Source organism: Castor canadensis, chromosome 7 (genome assembly GCF_047511655.1).
Source record: "Castor canadensis chromosome 7, mCasCan1.hap1v2, whole genome shotgun sequence".
NCBI lineage: Eukaryota > Metazoa > Chordata > Mammalia > Rodentia > Castoridae > Castor > Castor canadensis.
Window position 1 is genome coordinate 119,909,239 of NC_133392.1, and position 19,473 is coordinate 119,928,711.

Below are 19,473 nucleotides of genomic sequence, written 5' to 3' on the forward strand. Positions count from 1 at the left end.
GGGCAAGTGAAATTGAGGTGATAAATTATGTAGGTAGGCAGGTCTGGGCTGGAGACAGGGAGTAGATGACATATGGATAGCACTGATGGCACGAGAGGCTGAGATCATCTGTGGAGTGAATGGAGTAGTGCCCAGGACAGGGGCCCTGGGGCTCTCAGTAATCAGAAACCTGAGAAACAGGAGACTGGCAAACTAGGAGCAGAGGAAGGAAGGAAAGCAATGCACCCCAGGGCCAAGTGAAGACGTGGTGCCCTGGGCTATGGGGCATTGTGGGGCAGAATCCACGAGTCCTGCAGACCCTGCAGGCTGGCCTCCACAGGCTCTTCTGCCTCTTCTTGCCTTTAATGCTCTGAATTTTGCCCACCCAGGGCCTTGGTTCTCTCTCTGCCCTCCTCTTGGCATACCTTCCTACTTTGCCCCCATGGAACCTAACTCAGCCTCTCCATCAGGAAACTCTTAGGCTGGGGCAGCTGCTTGGGTCCCCAGGGTTCCTTGCTGCATGGTTCTGGGCCTGCCTCCTCTATGCTAGGGGCCATGTCTGAGTCATCTTTGTCCCCAGAACCAGCAGACTGGACTCCCCGCAGTGCCCAGTGAGTGTTCCTGGAGTAATTGGAGGCTACGTAGCCACACCCGGAATGTGCTCAGGGCATCTGTCCCACTATATGCTGCCACCTAGGCATAGGGGCCTTCATGAGTGGGTACCTGCTACTGCAGGTGCAAAGGAAACTAGCTGCTATCAGTGTCCACCAGGCAGAGTGGGAGCTCCTAGAGGCAGGGACAGTGTCTGTCTCATTCTGTACCTCCAATCCCAGCCTAACACGTGGCACACAGTAGGTACTTCTAAAATGGGCTGAATGGTTGGACTGTCCCAGAGGTCTATAGTGGGGAACCTCTGAGTTCATTCCTTACTCCTTATCTATTTTTGGGCTCTCTCATTGAATTAGGAGACGTGTGTGTATGTGTGTGTGTTGAGAGGGGCCACATTTTGTGTGTGTGTGTGTGTGTATGGAGGAGTGTGTGTGCGTGCATGTGTTGGGGAAGGACCATGTTGCTCTCCACAGACAGGCTGAACTCTAAGGAAGTTCTACCCTGGGCAGCAGGACTATCCATGGATGTAGGCTTTGGGTCTGCAGGAATGTGACCTGAGGTGTCCAACATGGGACAGAGAGTCTCAGGTGGCAACAACCAAGGCCAGAATGGGAGGAGCTAGCCTTGCTCCACCTGCCCTACTCATGTCCAGCTGAAGAAGCCAGTGCCCTGGCCATGCTGTGGGGGGCTCTGGGGCACGTGGCTGAGGTGAGCTGTGGACTGAGAGGTGGGATGGGGTTGGAGAAAGGCAGACATTGGCTGCCTGAGCACACAATCCCCAGCCACCAATCTCTTTAGTGTGCCCCGCTGGTTGGCCCCAAAAGGTAGAGTTGGGGCCCTGAAGTTGAAGCAGCAGGATGACAATCTTCCTGCCACAGGAGGACACTTAAAGAGAGTGACCTCCCCAGCACTGGGAGTAAGCCAGCTAGGGAAAAGTGGATAAATGTTTGATGGATGTTGATTCCTGGGATCTCAGGTCAGGGGAAGAAGGAAAGGTAAACATGCTCTTCTCAGAGGCCCTGCGGCCTCTGACTTGCCACACATCCCCAGGTATCTTCCTGGCCTGCTCCTACCCTCTGTCCAGGTCTCTGTCCAAATGGCACTATCTCACAAAAGCCTTCCTGGACTTCAGTTATCTAAGAACCCCTGGCCCTGGGAAGGAAGGGCTGGCACCCCTGTTCCACAGCTGCTAGCTGCCCAGAAGGGTGTCACTCCTGGAGGCTGCCTCTCTCGAGGTTTTACTTCCTACAGGACAGCAGCTGATGTAAACCAAGGCCCCACCACCTTGCCTTGTTGAAGTGCCATCCTGGTTCCAAAGTCCTCTATAGGAATAGCAGAGGTCCAAGCTCCTCCCTTACATCATGCCCTTCTGGCTTCCTCACAGGTTGTCTCCGAGGAGCAGCCCCAACTCTACATCAGAGTCTGTGTGCAGGGAACCCATCTCAAATGCCCTGCTTCCCACTTCTATCACTGTGACACATGTGTCTTGGCACTACTGTCTCTTCCCACACAGGATGAGTGAATCAAGTGGCCAAGTTGTTATCAAGGTGAGAAGGCACCAGGAATGACTGGCAGCAAATGCACATCTCTGGAGGTGCCCAGATAAGTCTGGGGAGAGGGTCCCTGTACCAGGGTGATTTCCCAGTAGCCACATAGGCAGACCTTGTAGGTTACAGAGATTCAATATTCATATTAAAGGAACACTGTCTGAGACACTCAGGTCCCACAAATGCTTCATGGGACTCATTTGCTACAAGAAGGACCAGGGAGATGCTATCCACAGTCTGAGCTGATCTTCCAGGCTCCTTCCCAAGCTTGGGCCTACAGTGAGTGAGGGACAGAGCCTCACAAGCTAGTCTCAGAGCCTCTGTCAAACACCCATTCAGGGTCTCCTTAAGCCAGCCTTGGGAAAAGACAGAACGCAGCCTAAAGTGAGCCCTCAAAGCAAGCCCACCTGTCATGGGGTTTTTAAAAACTCCAAACCCATCTAAGCAAAGCCATCTAGTTAAATGCAGCCTACTTGATCCAAATGTGGCAGGAGGCCCTTTGTCCCCACTTTGCAGAGAAAGCTGAAGATGTGTGGATGGCTAGATACAGGAGGATCTTAGAAATGGCCTCCCCCAAGCCAAACTCAAAATTTCCATGCCCCTGAAGTCTGCTGAAAATGAACTGAGCTTTCTAATGGATCAACCGGGCACTTAAATCTCTGACACAATGAAAAATATGTTCACATCCACGTTCACAATGGAAGTGTCACTTTAGTCCCAGAAGTCTATGTTTAGAGGTTCCCATAGAGGGCTTTCCATATCAAGTGTAACCCTACACACTTCCCCTCCCCTCTGCCCATAGTGCTTCTGCTTCCTTCCCCCCAGGGCTTAGCTGGTTGAGCACCTACCCCCAGGCTCTAAAGCCACATGGGCTTGACATTATCCCAGGAGGAATGGGGAAGGGAGTACACCTGTGGAGGGGCAGCTGTTACTACATATGAATTTTCCAGATCTCTACGCTACATCGTAAGGTCTCTAGGACTGTTTCTCAATCTGTGTGAGAATGACACCTGCCATACCTCCTGCGCCACAGTGCAGATCAGCTGCCCTGTGCACTGAGTGCAGGTGCTCCAGACCACACATCATAGCAGCAGGGCTGGTAGGCATGACTGTCCCCGTTAAGGGGCCACAAGAAGTGCAGGCTGCCGGCCGCCCTGCAATACTGGCCCCATCCAGGACAGCTTCAAGCTGCAAGGTCATGTGCTAACTGTGCTGACTCTGAACCTCTGGGCCTCTCTCAGGGCCAAGTTCACCTCACCCTCTCACTCCCCAGGCAACCAGTTCCCAAGGGGTTCAGGCTGTTGGAGGGCTTCAAGTCATCACCTCCACCTGCCTAAGGACTACCACAGCTGGTCCTCTGCATGTTCTTTTAAAAAATCCTTTGAGCAATTCCACTGCCAAGAATTTACCTGATAGCTACACTGGCAAAAGCAGTCTAAGATACATGAACAAGGATGTCCACTGCAGCATTCTTTGTAATAACCAACGGGAAACAACTCACTGTCAATCAGCAGACATTAATGCGGCCACATGAAAGAACAGGTAGATCCTATGTGCTGACGTGGCAAGATCCTGCCATCCCAAGACTTAAGGTGAAGCAAGTGTGGGACAGGCTCTAAGGACAACACTAAGTTGGGTAAAACAGATGCATGCTTATTGCGTGTGTACATTATTTCTTTTTGTGGTACTGAGGTTTGAACTCAGGACCTACACTTGAGCCACTCCACCTGCCCTGTTTTGTGTTGGGTATTTTCAAGATAGGGTCTCTCGAACTATTTGCCCACCCAGGCTGGCTTCAAACCACAATCCTGATCTCTGCCTCCTGAGTAGCTAGGATGACAGGTGTAAGCCACTGGCACCTGGCTTACACATGTACATTGTGACCAGTGTGTCTGTAGGAGACTCAACCCCTTGCATCAAGGTGAGGCAACTCTGGAAACAGGACCCTGTGGACCTGGCTGAGGCCTCAGGTATAATCACAGGTGGGACACTCAGTCCTTTGACTTCCAGTGTGGCCCTATAATCCCCACAGGTGCCAGGCCTGAAGCTTCACATTCACACATTTGTCTCCAGAGGTGTCCTGGGAAGCTAACCCATGATACCTTGGGACTTTGAGCACACTCCTGACATTGCCTATTTTTTCATTTTAGGCTGAGAACAGTGCTTTGTACATACTAGTCACACAGTATTTTTCTTTGAATATGGAGATGACATTTACCCTGTAGGGTCTGAGTGACGATTAAACAAAATGTTGGGTGCGTGGTACCTGGCATAGTGACAGTGTCAAGTAGGACTTGGCATTACTTGGACAAATAAAGGCTAGCTGACTCAGGAAACTAGTCAACCAGGCCCACTAACCAGGAAACTAGGGAAATCTAGAGAATATTTTATTCAAATTCTCTGCAGGCATTGTGGAAGGTGTGTGTGATTTAGGCTAAGAACCCAGTGACCACTTATAGCACCTGCCATGAGGCTGGTACAATAGACAAATGGTCTAGAATCCTCAAAAGAAGGAAGGAGTCAGATATAGTAGTACATGCCTGTAATTCCAGCACTCTGTAATTCCAGCTAGAGAATCATTAGTCTCAGGCCAGTCTGGGCTACATAGCAAATTCCAGGCTTCCTGTGATAGTAAGACACTGTCTCAAAAACTAATGGAAATCATGCTAGCCCCAAGTTCCAGATGAAGAAACTGAAAGACACTTATCAAAGGTCCAAGGTCCAAACATGGGTCCAGGGCAGAGCTGATCTTATGCTGAGGCAGGGCCTCCACTTGCCAGGGGGTGGGGATACAGGGACGATGACAAAGCACACAGTGTAGCCCACATGTGACAGAGGTACCTCTTCTGACAGTACCCTCACACCAACACAGGTTCCAAGGCAACAAAAGGGCTCTTTATTACTAGCAAGATGACCAGACCAAGCAAGTGTGGAGGCTCCAGCCAGATCCTGGACACTGCCTGCCCAGGATGAAGGCTCTTCAAAGGGCCAGGGGGCATCAGGCCACAGAACATTCTTGGTTTACACTGCACCATGCAAATACAGAGCTAAAAACTTCCTGAACGTCTCTGGCTGGAAACCAATCGGCCCAACAGGTTCCTGGAAAGAACACAGCCCATTAGGATCCTGCTACTAGGTTTAATGGCAGCAATTAAAACAAAGGTCGGTCTTATGTAAATCATCAGTGCCCGGATAATCACTGTTTAACTTCCACATCACCTCTCTCATGGACCAAGGACTCTGAGGAACTGGCACTGAAAAGGGAAGTATATGAGGGGCTGCAGTTGGGAGGAGCAGATGACAGAAAGCGTTCCTGGTAACAATCAGCCAAATTATCTGTTTGACACTGCCCTCCTCTCTAATTCCTCCCACTTCAACCACCAGGAACAAAAGGCTGGTGGCCCCCTTTAATCTGAGGGACAATAAACCCTTACTCATTCCAGACCCATTTATAAGGAGACTGCCTTTGCTGTTCTGGGCCTGAACTCAGTGCTAGAGACCCAAGAGTGACATAATCTTGTTTCTGGGCCCAAGGAGCTTATAGTCATGACAATAAAAGGTGACAGACCTCACTGCAATACTTCTCCTAAGAGATGCTAAGAGAGCAAGGGGGATATGACTACATCACTGACTTTCTTACATGCTAGACCAAGTAGAATGGACCAGAAAGAAAGAGGAAAGGAAGGAGGTTTCAGAGAGAGCAGCATATGCAATGTCACAGGGGTACAAATGAAGGTGGGAATGGCAAGGGCCATGTTGGTGGGGTAGAAAACCAGGAGCTGGAGAGGTGAGTAGGAGCCATCTGACCAAACCAATGGGACTGGCACTGAGTTCATATTCTGGTAGGAAGAAGATCTGAAGACTCGAAGGGGATGAGATTAAGAACAGAGAGACAGGAGGTGACTGGCGTGACTGTGTATGTGAGACAACGGGGTCTGGGGCCCAGACATGGAAGGTACTTCAAAGTAGAAACACTGATAGATGCTGGGAACTAATCAGAGCTGACATGTTGAAAATGGCCACAGCTCCACAGTTCCACTCGGTGAGTCTGTATTCAGGTGTGTGTGGGACACAGGTAGTCATAGATCTGACTGCACCCCTGCTCTGCTCTCTCCTCCCCATCCTGCTTTGTTTCTTCAGAGTGCATGTCACTGCGTGGCATTCTAGCATGAACTGGTTTAGACATTGCTGCTGCCCCCTGCACAGAGAGCAGGCAGGACTGTTAGCTGACCGTGAGTGCAGCAGTGACCATGCTGGAAAGGAATTCTTTATCAGTGGATGACACAAATGAGTGCATCTGCAGACCCTGCCCTCAAGAAGCTGGAAGCTCAGTTTGGCAGAGGAGAAAAACATGTACAAAGATGCCCATAGCACAGCAGCGTAATTGTGCTGTAAAGGGGGAAAACAGCTCTGGAGCCCACTGAGGCACTGAAGTGAGGCAGAATGGGGACAGTGGTGCTTGGGGAAGGTAAGAAACACAGCAAACCTAGAAAGACAAGTGGTGGATGGGAGAGGGAGAGGGAGAGGGAAGCCCCCTAAAGTAAGGAGCAGCATCAACAAAGGTCCCAGGCCTGCTGGGTGCAACTGGGTGCTGAGGGAAGCAGGAGATGAAGAGAAGGGCAGGAAGACACCCTGGATATGCAGCCCCTAGAGCTAGGGCCCTTCTCTCAGACCATCCTCCACGCCCCCAGGCTCACTCTGGATGGGACCAGTCAAGGCTCTGTTCCAACCATCAGGCTAGAGATTGCTGGACTTACCACCACCACCTTCTTTTTGATCACTGGGCGACACCAGAAATGCTGGTAGAGGAGCTGGTCTGAGTCCACCCACACCAAATTCTTGACGCCCTCATCAGAGACCAGATCTGTGGTGTTCAACTGCAACACAAGGAACTGGAAGACCCGTCCATCTGTGCCCACGCTCTGCACAACGATGGGCTGCTCCAAGACTTTGGTGGTATTCTGAGAGGAAAAGGGGACCACAAGTAAACAAATCAGAAACCGTGGGGTTTGAGGAAGAGCACAGACTGGCAGCTTCTAGTTCTGCCCTTTAAAATCTGCCTGCTATCACTTAATGACTTCACCCTGGGGCAGTTCAGAGAATGCGGAGTTTGGGCACTGCCCAGGCCAGACCTTCCCTCACCCAGCCTGGTCTTCTAGGCTTCCATGCCTTGAGACCCCAGGGACCCACTCTTCCAATTTGAGAGGCAATTACTGGATGAGTCCAGAAGTTCAGGCAGATAAGCTAGAAGGATAATGACAGAACTCACTAAAACTCATGCATTATCTGATGGGGACAATGGTAACATCAGCTATCAAATACTAACCTGGAGGGTTAGTGAATAGATAGAATGTCATTCAGTTCTCACTCCATCTGACAGAGGAGGAAACAGATTCAGCAAGGCAAACTGATTTGTCTGAAGTCACAAAGATATGTGGCACTGGAACTCAAAGTGGCTCATGCTGGACCACACACACTATCCACTTCTGCCTGGCTCCTGAGGCCTGGCATCACTATAACTTCCTACATCAATGCGTATTTCCATATACTTCCTACACATCTACAACAGCAGCCAGCCATCTCAGCTTCATGCTGTCCCTGCAACTCAGAACGGGCCATATTCCTGGACAGTCAACCCCAACTGTGTCCATCACACAGGATCTCACCAGTTAGCACGATTACTAATACTCTTGTTTCGTCAGTGCCACTTGGTAAGGGTAATTATACTAAAGGTATTTATTGAAGGCCTCCTAGGCATCTTGCCCATTTTCTGTAAGTTTGCCTCTACTCTTACAAATCTAGAGGTATATTCCCTTTTAATAAATAAAGAAACTGAGATTCTGAGAGGCGATACAATTTGTTCAAGATCATTCATGAGGTGTGAGCCAGGATCAACACCAGGCTATTAAATCACTTAAAACCCTACTGTTCTGGTTTACATCTGGTGTTCTACAGATCTGACAGTAGCACCTCTTCCATTCTGAACAGTGCCCCATCTAGATGATAAATCATATGGTCAGCCTCTGGAGACCTAACGGCAATCTAATTTGGTGACTGGACTCATTGGACAAAGACCCAATGGGCAGGCGCCATGAAGCAGAGCATCCCTGATGCAAAATGCTGCTGCCTTGCTCCCTACAGAGATGATCTGACATTAGGAATAGCTAATGGCAGACCTCAGTGTGGGCCACACTGGGGCGGTTGGCCTTAGAAATACCTGTTCTTAGCTGCATGAGAAATAAATAAAAAGAAAAGTACCTGTAAGTGTTAGCCGAGAATTCTGTATTGACTCTTATCTCTCTCTACAGATCAATAAAACTGCAGGTAGTACATAAATTTCTCAGCAATTTTACCTTTTACATGGAGGCTCTTCCCATAATTGCTCAACTTCACATCCCCAGGAATAATTTGTACCTGGAGGGGTTTAGGAAGGCCTCTGTCCTACGCAACTGGGTAGCAATTAGTGGTAGCATTGCTATCTAGGCTCTTCTGGCAAAAGCTGGCACAGGCTACAGTGACTCTGCAGACCTGGGATGTGGCAAGTGGCTGCTTCCTTCCCATGCCCAAGCTAGAAAGCAGCACGTCCTTTGAAGCTGAGAGATCAAGGATCCAATCATTGTTTCTCTATACATTAGCTGTGGGAAGTATACAGTGAGAGAATGGGACTAACGCTAGCCTCCTGAGGACTGAAAAGATACAAGAAGGCTACATTAAAAAATGTGACCGCTGCCAATCTGTTTTTCTGTTTTGTTTTGTGGTACTGGGGTTTGAAATCTGGGCCTCACACTTGCTAGGCAGGCGCTCTACCAGCCCTTCCGATTTGGTTTTTGTTGTATTTGCTGTGCTGGGGATGGAACCAGGGACTCAGACATGCTAATCAGATGCCCTACCACTGAGCCACATCCCCAGCCCAATCTCCTAGCTGCATGATCTTGGGCAGATACCTTAACCTCTCTGAGCCTCAGTCTCTTTCTCTATAAAGTTAGCTAATAGCATCTACCACATTGAATTGCTATAAAGAGTACATCATACAGTGGTCCTCAACTTTTAGTTTAGGGTTTTTAAGCTCAAGCATATACCAGAATCACCTGGGGGCTTGGAAACACTGACTGCTGGACCCTGACCCCAAACTCCCAGATGAGGCTCCTGCTACCAGCCAGAACTGTGTTCTGAGACCACTGATACCAAAAGCCCTAATGAATGCCTGGGATGTAGCAGGTGCTCAATAAGGCAGGGTCCATCCCACTCCCTATCTATGTGCTAGCCATACTTTCCCAACCCTACCAGTGTATAGCCAAGTAGAATGGGAAATAGCAATCAGAATTTCCTCACTCCTCCAGAAGGGCTTAGGTTCTCACCAAGACCCAAGATCCCAGCAAGTCATACATGACTAGGGACCTGATATCACAGGTCTGCTTGGGGTTTACATCTGGCCCTCACTGCCCTGGAGGCCTTTGCTACAGAGTCAAACTTTCCACCCATCTTGGGACTGCTTGCTGCAGCAACCACTCGGCCTCCATTCTACACCATCTAGGTCCCTGGGACTTCTTCAAAGGATCAAAGGCTATCACCAAATGACATCTTGGGTCCTTGGAATCCATCCTGAGCTGGTGGCAGGTTTGGGCCATCTGCATGGCCTCACTACCTTCTACCTCCTGATGGTTCCCTGTGCTCCAGTTCTGACCCTGCAGAGTAAGACAGTGTGGAACCTGGTCAACTGAAGCCTTCATAGTGTGGTATGTCTCATTCAAATCCTTTTGGACAAACTAATTAGTGCCCTGAGATTCTGTGGCATAACCTGGAAAATGGGGCTCCATGACACCGGTGGGCTACTGAATCTGGATAAAGCACAGGCCCAGCTGGCTCCCACTGTAGGTCTGCTCACTGCCACTTGGTGAGTGAAAACGCTTCTCCCTAAGATCCCTCAGTGAAGCATGGAATCCCCCACACCCTTCTTACTCTGAGCAATGTTCTTAGGGCAGAAGACTATGGTCTCCTACACATACATACCCCATAGAGGAGCCGGGCCTGAGCCAGGGCATTGCCAAAAGCAAACAGGATCATCTTGGCCCGCAGCTGATCTGGGTGAAAGCGTTGTGGCCGTATATTGGCTCTCTCCAGGAAATATAGGGTGTGGGGGTAGGGGTAAGGATAGCCCTCACAGAATCCTGCAAGAGAAGCAATCACATTGGGAAGTGGGGACAGATTAGCCAGCCTACCACAGAACCTCAGGAGCATTTTCTCACCTCAATAAAACAGCGACTCAGCAGAGGTGCACACTATTCCTGCAGATTAGGGCAGCAACCTCAGTCCCCCAGTCATACCTAGTCTGCTGCCTGCTTTCAGAAATAATGCTTCTACTGGACAACCACCCTCATTTAAGTATTTCTACTGGACAGCTGAGACAGAGAACACATGTAGCCTGCAAAACCTAAAATGTTTACTATTTGGATCTTCACAGAAAATGCTTGCTAACTGGTGATAAGTGGTTCTTGCATGCTCATTCTAACTCCATCCTTTCTCATTAAAGTGCACAGACAACAGTATACTGTGACTACCAAAGATTACTCATAGCCATGCCGAAAAAGAGGGTCATGATTTCACAGGGTCATAGCTGAGGTGCACGAGTGCTAAATTTTGATCAGTTGTGAGATATGAGGCAAGTCATTTGTTACTAATATGAAGTTCTGAATTCTGCAAATGATTTGCTTTCTTATTATTATATATCTTTCAGGTTTTCCATCTCCTAACATCACTGTCATCTGAATTAGAACAAGTGTACAGCAAACATCTATCACAGGTTGGCAAGTGTTCTCTGTGAAGAGTCAAATAGCAAAACATTTTAAGTTTTGAAGGCTGGGGCTTCTAGAATGAGTGACCTGGATCAGCGAATTGTGGATAAAGAGGAGGAGGGAGAAAGAGGCTGGGAACTCGGGTTCTGAACCCCCTGAGGAGAACACTAGTTGAGAGACACAGCTTTCCTACATGCCTTGGTCCTTTGGCTAGTCAGCACATGGACCACACTCAGTGGTGTGTGTCACACCACTTAGCACTGGCACACACTCAGTGCCAAGCTTGAAAATAAGAAGCAAGAATGGAGCCCAAGAAGAGACTGCCACTAACTGTGGAGAGCTCACAATCTAGAGGGGATACAGGAAAACTCATCATATCCAGATGCAGGATCTTGTCAAAATCTGAGGTGACTCAAGGACCATCGGGGGGAGAGATGAAAGGCCTCTGAAGAGACAGATCTCAGCATTTCTGGTAGGAAGTGATTCTAAGACAAACTGTGACAGATGAAGAGTTAGTAAGCTACAGATAAGAAGGGACGAATGGCCATGAGCTCAGAAAGAGGGAAGAGGAGGGCAAAGTAGATGGTGAGAAAGGGCACAAGGTGTTAGGTGTAGTTAGAATAAACAGGTCAGAGTTTTGGGCAAAGATGAGGCTGTAGACAGGCAGAGGCAGAGACAAATACAAAGGCTGTCAAGCAATGAGGCAAGGAGAGCCACTTTGCCCACAGGCAGTAGGACATGGCATGGAGGGAGGAGGCATTAAGCTAGTACTTTAGAGGGAATCCTCTGGGAGTGTTGGCTAGTTTGGGTCACACTGCCCAGTTGGAAGACTGGTACAGCAAATTAGGTAAGGCCAGGAAGGAATGACCTAGGCTGTAGTGTGAGGGCCTAGGTCACACTATAGTTTGACTCAGAGTACATGGCAGGAATTGAGGGCCAGTCTAGTCCAACTGTCACGCTTGTCATGGCTCATGGACTGGATGTGGTGGATTGTTGGATACAGTGTAGATGGAGAGTCCCAATCAAGACCCACAGAGAAAGGTTGAAAGAGGCTGGCCAGAGTCTACAAGGAAAACAGAAAAAGGGTGCCTTTCAAGAGACCCAGTGATTAAAGAAAAGCCTTGGTCAAAAGTCTCACAAGCCGCCCAAAAAATTCTGATATCAGAGGGGATAAATGCAAAGTCAGTCTTTGAGCAAATCCTTAACCTCTTGGAGTGCAGTGACAGTACCTGTCACACAGGCTGCTATATGGGTCTTAAGAATATAATGCGTGTGAGATGCCTAGAACTTAAGTAGCTCTTAGTACATTCTTTTCCTTTAAAATGAAAAAGAAAAAAAAAAAAAAGGTCCCCAGTGGCTCAACTAGCTACTTGGCAGGCCAAGATCAGTAGGATAGTAGTTTGAGATCAGCCCCGGCTGATCGTTTATGAGACCCCATCTCCAAGACAACCAGAGCAAAATGGACTGGAAGTGTGGCTCAAGAAATAGAGAGCCTGCTTTGCAAGCACAAAGCCCTGAGTTCAAACCCCAGTCCTACCATCAACAACAGCAAAATCTCCATGCTGCCTAAAACAAAAGGCTTTGGTTCTTACCTGTATCATTTTTCACATCATAAACATTGCACTGCTGAAGATCAATAGTGGGAGATACAGGATAGAAGGTCTCAAGAACATGATTGTTGGTAGCTTCAACCTCCTCTCTGGAGGCAATGGGGGGTAGAGGATCCTTGGCATTCAGTCGGGTGCCACTACTACCACGGACCTGAAGGAGAACAGACTCTAAAAAGGGAAAAAGATGATTAGTCCAACCTGGTCTAAAGCCTTTTCTCAGCTCAGCAAAGTCTTAAGCCTTCAATCTCTGTGAGCCTGAAGTCCAGTTCAGCTTTTCTGGATGGCCAGCCTGATCGCAAAGTACAAAATTTGGCTTCAGAATGTTAATCCAGGGGTCCCTGAGAGGGGGAGGGACCAGTGCACTTTTCTTCCTGTGTTCCTTCCTAATAAACCCTGAGGCCTACTGATCCTGGGGGTTCAGTCAGCCCCATTCAAATCTTTCAGAGCATCAGTTATAAGCTGGCTCCAGAGACTAGTGAGTTACTCTCTGCGCTCAAGGAGCTCACCAGGCAGTAAGTACTGTAGCAAGAAGTATGAGCCATGTTCAGATAGAGCCTAGGGGACACAGTGGCCTAGGAAGTGTCCTAAAAGAAGCAATGCCTTCAAACTGGGCATCTGAAGGATAGAGAAGAACAGGGTCTCTTGATTTCAGCACTATTCACATTTTAGACCAAGTAATTCTTTAATGAGGGAGACATGCAGAGCATGTAGAGTAGTTAGCAAGAGCACTGGCCTCCAACCACTAGAAGTCCCTCTCCATCCATCCTCAGCATCCATGACAATCAAAATTGGGCTGGCAGAGTGGCTCAAATGGTACAGTGCCTACCTAGCAAGCATGAGACCCTGAGTTCAAATTAATGCCAAATGTCTCCTAAAGCGTAAAGTTGTCTTTGATTGAAAACTACTGGGTAGGAGTCCATATGCAAGGGAAGAAAAGCTTTCTGGGTAAGGAGGAATAACATGTGCAAAAGCACAGGAGTGTAGGACTCCATAGAGAAACACATCTAATGGCTACAGCATCACATGGAGGGATGGAGAGAGAGAAGCACTGAGACCAGAGGCTGAGGAGAGACTCTTAAACCCAGGCAAAGGGCCAGGTTGTTCTCAACAAATTAAAATGAGAAAAGCTGAACCAGTCACAAAGCCTCAAATAAATTGGATTAGTACACTTGCTTCATGGAGATGTAGGTGGTCTGAGGAAACAAACTCATATCTAACTAACCTGCCACCATGAAGTGTGCAGATGACCTTCTGTGTCCCCATGGGAGGCCACATGCCACCGCCAGACAAAATGTGCCTATTAGACTGCTTGAGGATGGCCTCCTGAGGGGGCTGTGTGGAGGTAAACATTCCTTTGCAGGTGCTTAGGATTCAGAAATAGTCAATTCATGGTGTAAAGGGAATGGATTAAGGCTGGCTTTCGTATAGTCTAAAAGTCAGTGTGGTCAACAGCACCGCCACTTAATTAGTGCATGGCCTCCCTTACTAGGTATCTACAAAATGGATACTACAGCTGCAGATGGATAAACTCTGATTCATTAGTTAAAATACATAATTGCAGCTCAAGATTAGTTTCCTAAAGTATTTCCTGTTTCTGCACATACAATCTGCAAGGAACATAAATGTGCCTGCACCTCTCCTAACCTTGGGTTTTAGAATCTCCCCACAGGCCACTCTACTGTGGTTTCTAATTCAATTCCCTCCACATCCCTCCTGCAGTGACAGCTCCAAATGGGGCAGTTTAATTAGAGGTAACAGTTGACGAAGGGCCAACAAGTACTCTCCATTAATGAGGTTCGCTAATTTCCTTAGCGGTGCCATTACCTCTACAAGGCTGACTCCTTGCCAGGAAGTGCATATGCAAAGGGGAAAGCTGGAGAAACCTGACCAAACAGATGTTCTGAAGTCCCAAATTACTCCACAGCTGGTTTCCCTGCCCCGGGATTTCATCACTTAAAACAACTGTACGCTCTGACATCCCTGCCCAAAACACCCAAAAGTTTGTATCATTCACCCATCTCTTCAGTCAGTTCTTACTGTGTTAGATAGTATGGACAAAGGACTAAGAAGACATTGGCCTTATCATCAGGAGTTCACAGTCTACAATATGGTGTATTAAGTGCTATGATGGCATAAGGAACAGCTAAACCAGCCTGGACTTATGAAAGGGACTTGAGTTGAACCTTGTGGATAAGTAGAATTTGGTCATGTGAAGAAAGTGCAAAAGAGCACTTCAGACAAAATGTGCAAGGGCATGCAGATGGGAAGGTTGACATCAAAAAGTTGCAAGTGGCTAACTTAGGGATGCAGAGATGGGGCAGTAAAGCAGGAGATAAGACTAAAAAGACTTGGTGGAGGCCAAATCACAGCCAGCCTTATACACCACAATAAATGGCTTAAGGTACTGGGAGACAGTAAAGGATTTGAAACATGGGAGAGACAAGAAAAGACTAGCACTGTCAGCCACGTTGAACATGGATTTGGACACGTGCAGAAGTATGAATGGAATAAGAAGATTGTTGCTGTAGAATATGAGTTTGGTGAGGGCAGAAACTCAATGTGCTTTATTATTTCCTTATTTTCAGCACTGAGGCACTCCCACACACACTGTGGGCACCCAATAGATATGGCTGGCTCTTAATGGTTGAATTAACAGTCTTAGAAAGAAGAGGTTAAAATGATACTGAAGATTGTCCTACCTATAAAACTGGGCCAGGAAGTAGTGAGGATAGGTACATGGGCAGGGGTGAGAGTGGAAGGCATGTGAACTGGTGGTGGGACTGAAAGCAGGAAGATAAGAAAGAAGAACAGGGCTTTCTGGTGTACATGATGACCAACCTCGATTCCAGGTGGTAGCTAATGAGTAGTTCTGGGCACAGATCCGCCTGGCCAGAGAAGGGTGCTTGACAATCTGGGATTTGCACAGCTGTATCAGACTGTCCATGATAACCGGGCTTGGAAAAAAAGAAGAGACATTTGGAAACATAAAGCAATGGGCTGACTCCAAGATCTATGATTTGGAAATCTCATTTACTTGGGGAAACTTACCAGTAGGTCTCTCTCTTGGGGATGTCCTCAGTGGAATGCCAGAGACGGGCATGAGAGATGATGTTCAGAACACGCTTATCTTGGTTCTCAATGTGATTCCTCGGATCATCAGCAAGACTAAGCACTTTCTCAGGAAGTCCTTCAACTAACTTGGTCTTGGTAAGCCACAGGGCCTGCTTCACACCTTTGCGGGTAATCAGCACAAAACAAAGGGAAGATGGTTCAGGAAGAGATGCTCATACCTGCCAGGTACCATCATAGGAAAAAGGATGCCTACAGTGAGGACTGGATTTGTGACTGGATTTGTTCTATGATCTGAGAGGACCCTTTTCACAGAACCAAAAGTGAAGAGTGGAAGCTAAGAGAGGAGCCAGACTGCAACTTAACTTCAGGAATGACTATCTACTTCAAGGTGGTGAAAAGGCAGTGGGCACTGCCACAGGAGGAATTCAAGCAGCAATTAAGATGGCTGAGATCCTATGGCTGAATCCTGTAGGCAACAGATAGACCTGAAGCTGAGGGACTATATTGATGGGTGCCAGCCTTTCACTTAAAATCCCTTCTATTAATTCACACCCCAACCCTGACTATAAAAGCCCATGTTTACCAAACATATCTTATTTATTAGGTGTGAGCCAGGAGTAAACCCATGCCATGGTATCAAGGGAAAGCAGCTTTTGGAAATAATGGGAATAACTTTTGGATCTTCATGAATAATTTAAGGAGCTCTGTGTTTGGGACCACTTAAACAGTCAAGTTTTCACATTCCATACCTTATTTAATTCTAATATTTAATGAGCTATTTTCTAAACAGATTTGTGTATGAAGCAGCCCTATGAAACACACTGCTGTATCTGTCAAGAGTCATACTAAAGATATTGTTCTAACCATTACACAATACTTTCTGAGACCTTCTGAACCCTTCTCTGGCCTTAGTATAGAGAGGATGGGCTTTTCCTGGAACAGCACTTTTTGTCTTCTGGACACAGAGAATTGTATAACTGAAATTATACCAAGGGTCAACAAACATTTTCTTAAACAGCCAGATAGTAAACACTTTCAGCTCTGGGCAATGAAGTCTATCAGACAAGACTACTTAAGTCTGCCATTTTCGCACAAAAGCAGTCACAGGCAATAATTAACAATGTGCACACAGAGCTGGCTCTTCTAGCTCTGTAACATTTGTTGACTGCTAGCTAGTAAGCTCAGAGCCACTCCCAGGGTAGATTTTGTATTCACCTGTTTTATTTTTCATTTGTGCTAATTCCCTCACCTATTTTTAATTTAATCTGTTTATTGTAAAGTTTGTACATCTTCCAAGAAAAGGTGGTGTGTAAATAAACTAGATTCAATTAAGTCTGACTGAGCCTAAACATTAAGGAATCCTGGCTACTCTCAATGGGAAGGGCTGCAGTAAAAGGCAAAACCTCCCCAATTTCACTGTCCCAAATCTGTCTTCCCTACAGGGGGAACAGGTACAGCCCTAGGTTCTATGTTCTTCTGCCCTTGGATGAGAGTTAACACTATGACCTCCTTCAGTGATCATGCTCACAAGTCAGCGGAGGCATGGTGACTACTTTGGTTGGCAGACTACTTGGATTCTAGCTTGGAAACAAAAAATAAATAAATAACACTACTCTTCAGGACACATCTTCACTTGAAAAACTATATCTGGGAGGAAAGGGAGGTTAGGACATTTTGGGGGGCACCTCAATTTCTCTAGTGGTAAAAAATGAATAGCAATGAGTGCAGTGAGTTATTTCACTCTCAGGCTCATAAGACAACACAATGGAAATATACATGTTTAGAAATGTAACTTCTGGATTTGGTGATGTAACAGAAAGAACCCTGGGCTGGACTTCAGATAAACTGAATTTTGGGCCTGCCAATGACACTGTTCCTTAAACTTGAAATGGATAAAGCATCAAAATTTTATGGTTCACTAGTACATATGCATAATATGTAATAACCAGAACTGCCTTTATTTAATGTTACCATCTACCTGTGCCAGAAGCTTTACCTATGTTATATGGGATTTTAGGAAATGAAGGTGGAAACTCAGACTAGGGCATTTGCTTCAAGTCACAAACCTTGTAAGTGACAGAGCTAGGAAGAAAACCTCAGTCCATCTACCTTTAAAGTTCATAATCTTACCCATGACCCCAATCAACATCTCTAGTCCTGTATCTTGGACAGTTTTATTACAGATTTTATAAAACCTCTCTAGGAATGGGAAAAGTATAGGACATAAGATGTATTTTCAGTCTACTCAAATTCGTGTAACTTCTAAAATACTGTAAACACATTCATCAACTTGGTATTCCATTATCAGCATCACTAAAATGTGCCAAGTCTTGTGAGATCCTTCACAGCACCCTGTGAAGACACTGAAAGTGTTTAATGACTAGAAAATCAACTTACTGGAATAGGATCGAGCAGTTTAAGAGGCTGGCCGATTGACTTCAATTTTTCAAATTTAGGATATTTATACTCTGGCTTAGTCTCCAAATCCTTCCAGGTCTCTTTCCTTCCTAATTATCTCCCACTTCAACCATTTTGTTTTCAGGACCTGTCCTATTCCCATTCTGATTTGGATGGAGAAGGAAGACTAAAGAATGAGAAAGCAACTCTTAATAAACAATCCCCCCCTCTTGGACTCTGGAAAATAATTCCTGATACTGCTCAAGACAGACTGGTTTTGGCTTGGTCATTTTTGATCTGTCTTACTGAGAGTGACATAGGAGCAGAAGTTAGTAGAGGACTTTGTGATCCAGATCCTTTCCTTAAACACAACTCAGCTCGGATTTGTGACTAAGTGACACTGCCCTAGAAAGCCACAGTTGCAAATCTGGCTTCACTAGCAACCCACAGGTGCATCTGTGAGCAAATCACTTGCCCTCTCACTTCCAATTAGCAATGCTGTGAAATGAGTGACAGGCCTGAAGTGAAACACTCTTCTGTTTGTATCCACTATGGTTCCTCCATCTATATCTTAAATGTACAGGTACTCTCCAGGATATCTGGGCTAGGACAGTCAATGTGGACTGTCTTGTCATTTCACAGGAACTGGGAACTCAAGCTACTTACCAAAGTCACTCTGAGAGTTAGAGCCAGGGCTAAGCCTAGACAGTAAGTCTTTCACTTTGACCCAAATTCTTATTACTCCCTCACATAAATACAGCTCTTTACATCCCACGGAATCCTGACAACTCTTAGAAGATGGATGTCACTATGGGCACACTTCGCAGACGGAGAAACCAAGACCCACAGAGTTTCAAGGACTTGTCCAAAGCCACAGAGGGTCAGGATTAGTGCTAAGCAGAGAAACAGGTCTCCACCCGCCTGTCCTGGGGCCTCACCCTCGAGGAGACGGCAACGCTGGTGGAAGATGTAGCAGGTCTGGTCCTTGTACAGCGAATGTTCTTCAATCGGGGGCGAGCGGTGGAACCTTGGATGGTTCCAGCCGCGGTCCCAAGGCGGGAAGACCGGCCGCGCCAGCCCGGGCATGAAGTGCATCTTCCCCGCATAAGTGATGGGCTCTAGTCCAGGGATCTCGTACACCCTGTCCAGTGGAGGCTCGGGCTTCCTCGTAGAGCGTACGCCCCATTCGTACGCCCCGCGTCTCGGGGCCCCGAAGCCCCCCAGGCCGAGCCCCGCAGAGCCAGCTAGCGCCCGCTTTGCGGGCACAGCAGCCAACACCATACCGATCTGTCTCCTCAAGACCGCCACCTGGACGTCGCCATCTTTCCCCGCGCAGGGTCTGGCGGGAGCAAAAGGGGCTGGACTCCAAGCCTCGCTTCGTGAGTGGCAGGCATTCTACCCAATCATAGTCAGTGTGTCCTTGTCTTGCCCCGCCCCTCAGGCAATTTTCATTTTCTTATAGGTGGG

General features: G+C 47.3%; 1 protein-coding gene across 2 annotated transcripts; it reads right to left on the bottom strand.

Moving 5' to 3' along the window:
* Positions 1 to 5,008: 5,008 nt before the first annotated feature.
* On the bottom strand, positions 5,009 to 19,359 carry Mrpl37 (mitochondrial ribosomal protein L37). Of its 2 annotated transcripts, XM_020174447.2 has the most exons (7): positions 18,945 to 19,359; positions 15,586 to 15,769; positions 15,376 to 15,491; positions 12,520 to 12,705; positions 10,146 to 10,303; positions 6,893 to 7,096; positions 5,009 to 5,234 (listed from the first exon to the last, which is right to left on the bottom strand). In XM_020174447.2, exons 1-7 carry the CDS (start codon positions 19,285 to 19,287, stop codon positions 5,157 to 5,159), a joined length of 1,269 nt encoding a protein of 422 aa, XP_020030036.1. In that variant the 5' UTR covers positions 19,288 to 19,359; the 3' UTR covers positions 5,009 to 5,156. The 2 variants fall into 2 exon arrangements, with proteins under 2 accessions (XP_020030036.1, XP_073936139.1); XM_074080038.1 differs by lacking the exons at positions 15,376 to 15,491; positions 15,586 to 15,769.
* Between the last annotated feature and the right edge of the window lie 114 nt (positions 19,360 to 19,473).

Bases quoted from the DNA above. Each gene is read 5' to 3' on its own strand.
- Mrpl37 (XM_020174447.2), bottom strand. From the start codon at position 19,287: ATGGTGTTGGCTGCTGTGCCCGCAAAGCGGGCGCTAGCTGGCTCTGCG. The intron at 15,770-18,944 runs GTGAGGCCCCAG...TTACCCGCAAAG, and splicing joins GCGTTGCCGTCTCCTCGAGG to GTGTGAAGCAGGCCCTGTGG. The intron at 12,706-15,375 runs GTTGGTCATCAT...TTCCCTTTTTAG, and splicing joins AGCTACCACCTGGAATCGAG to AGTCTGTTCTCCTTCAGGTC.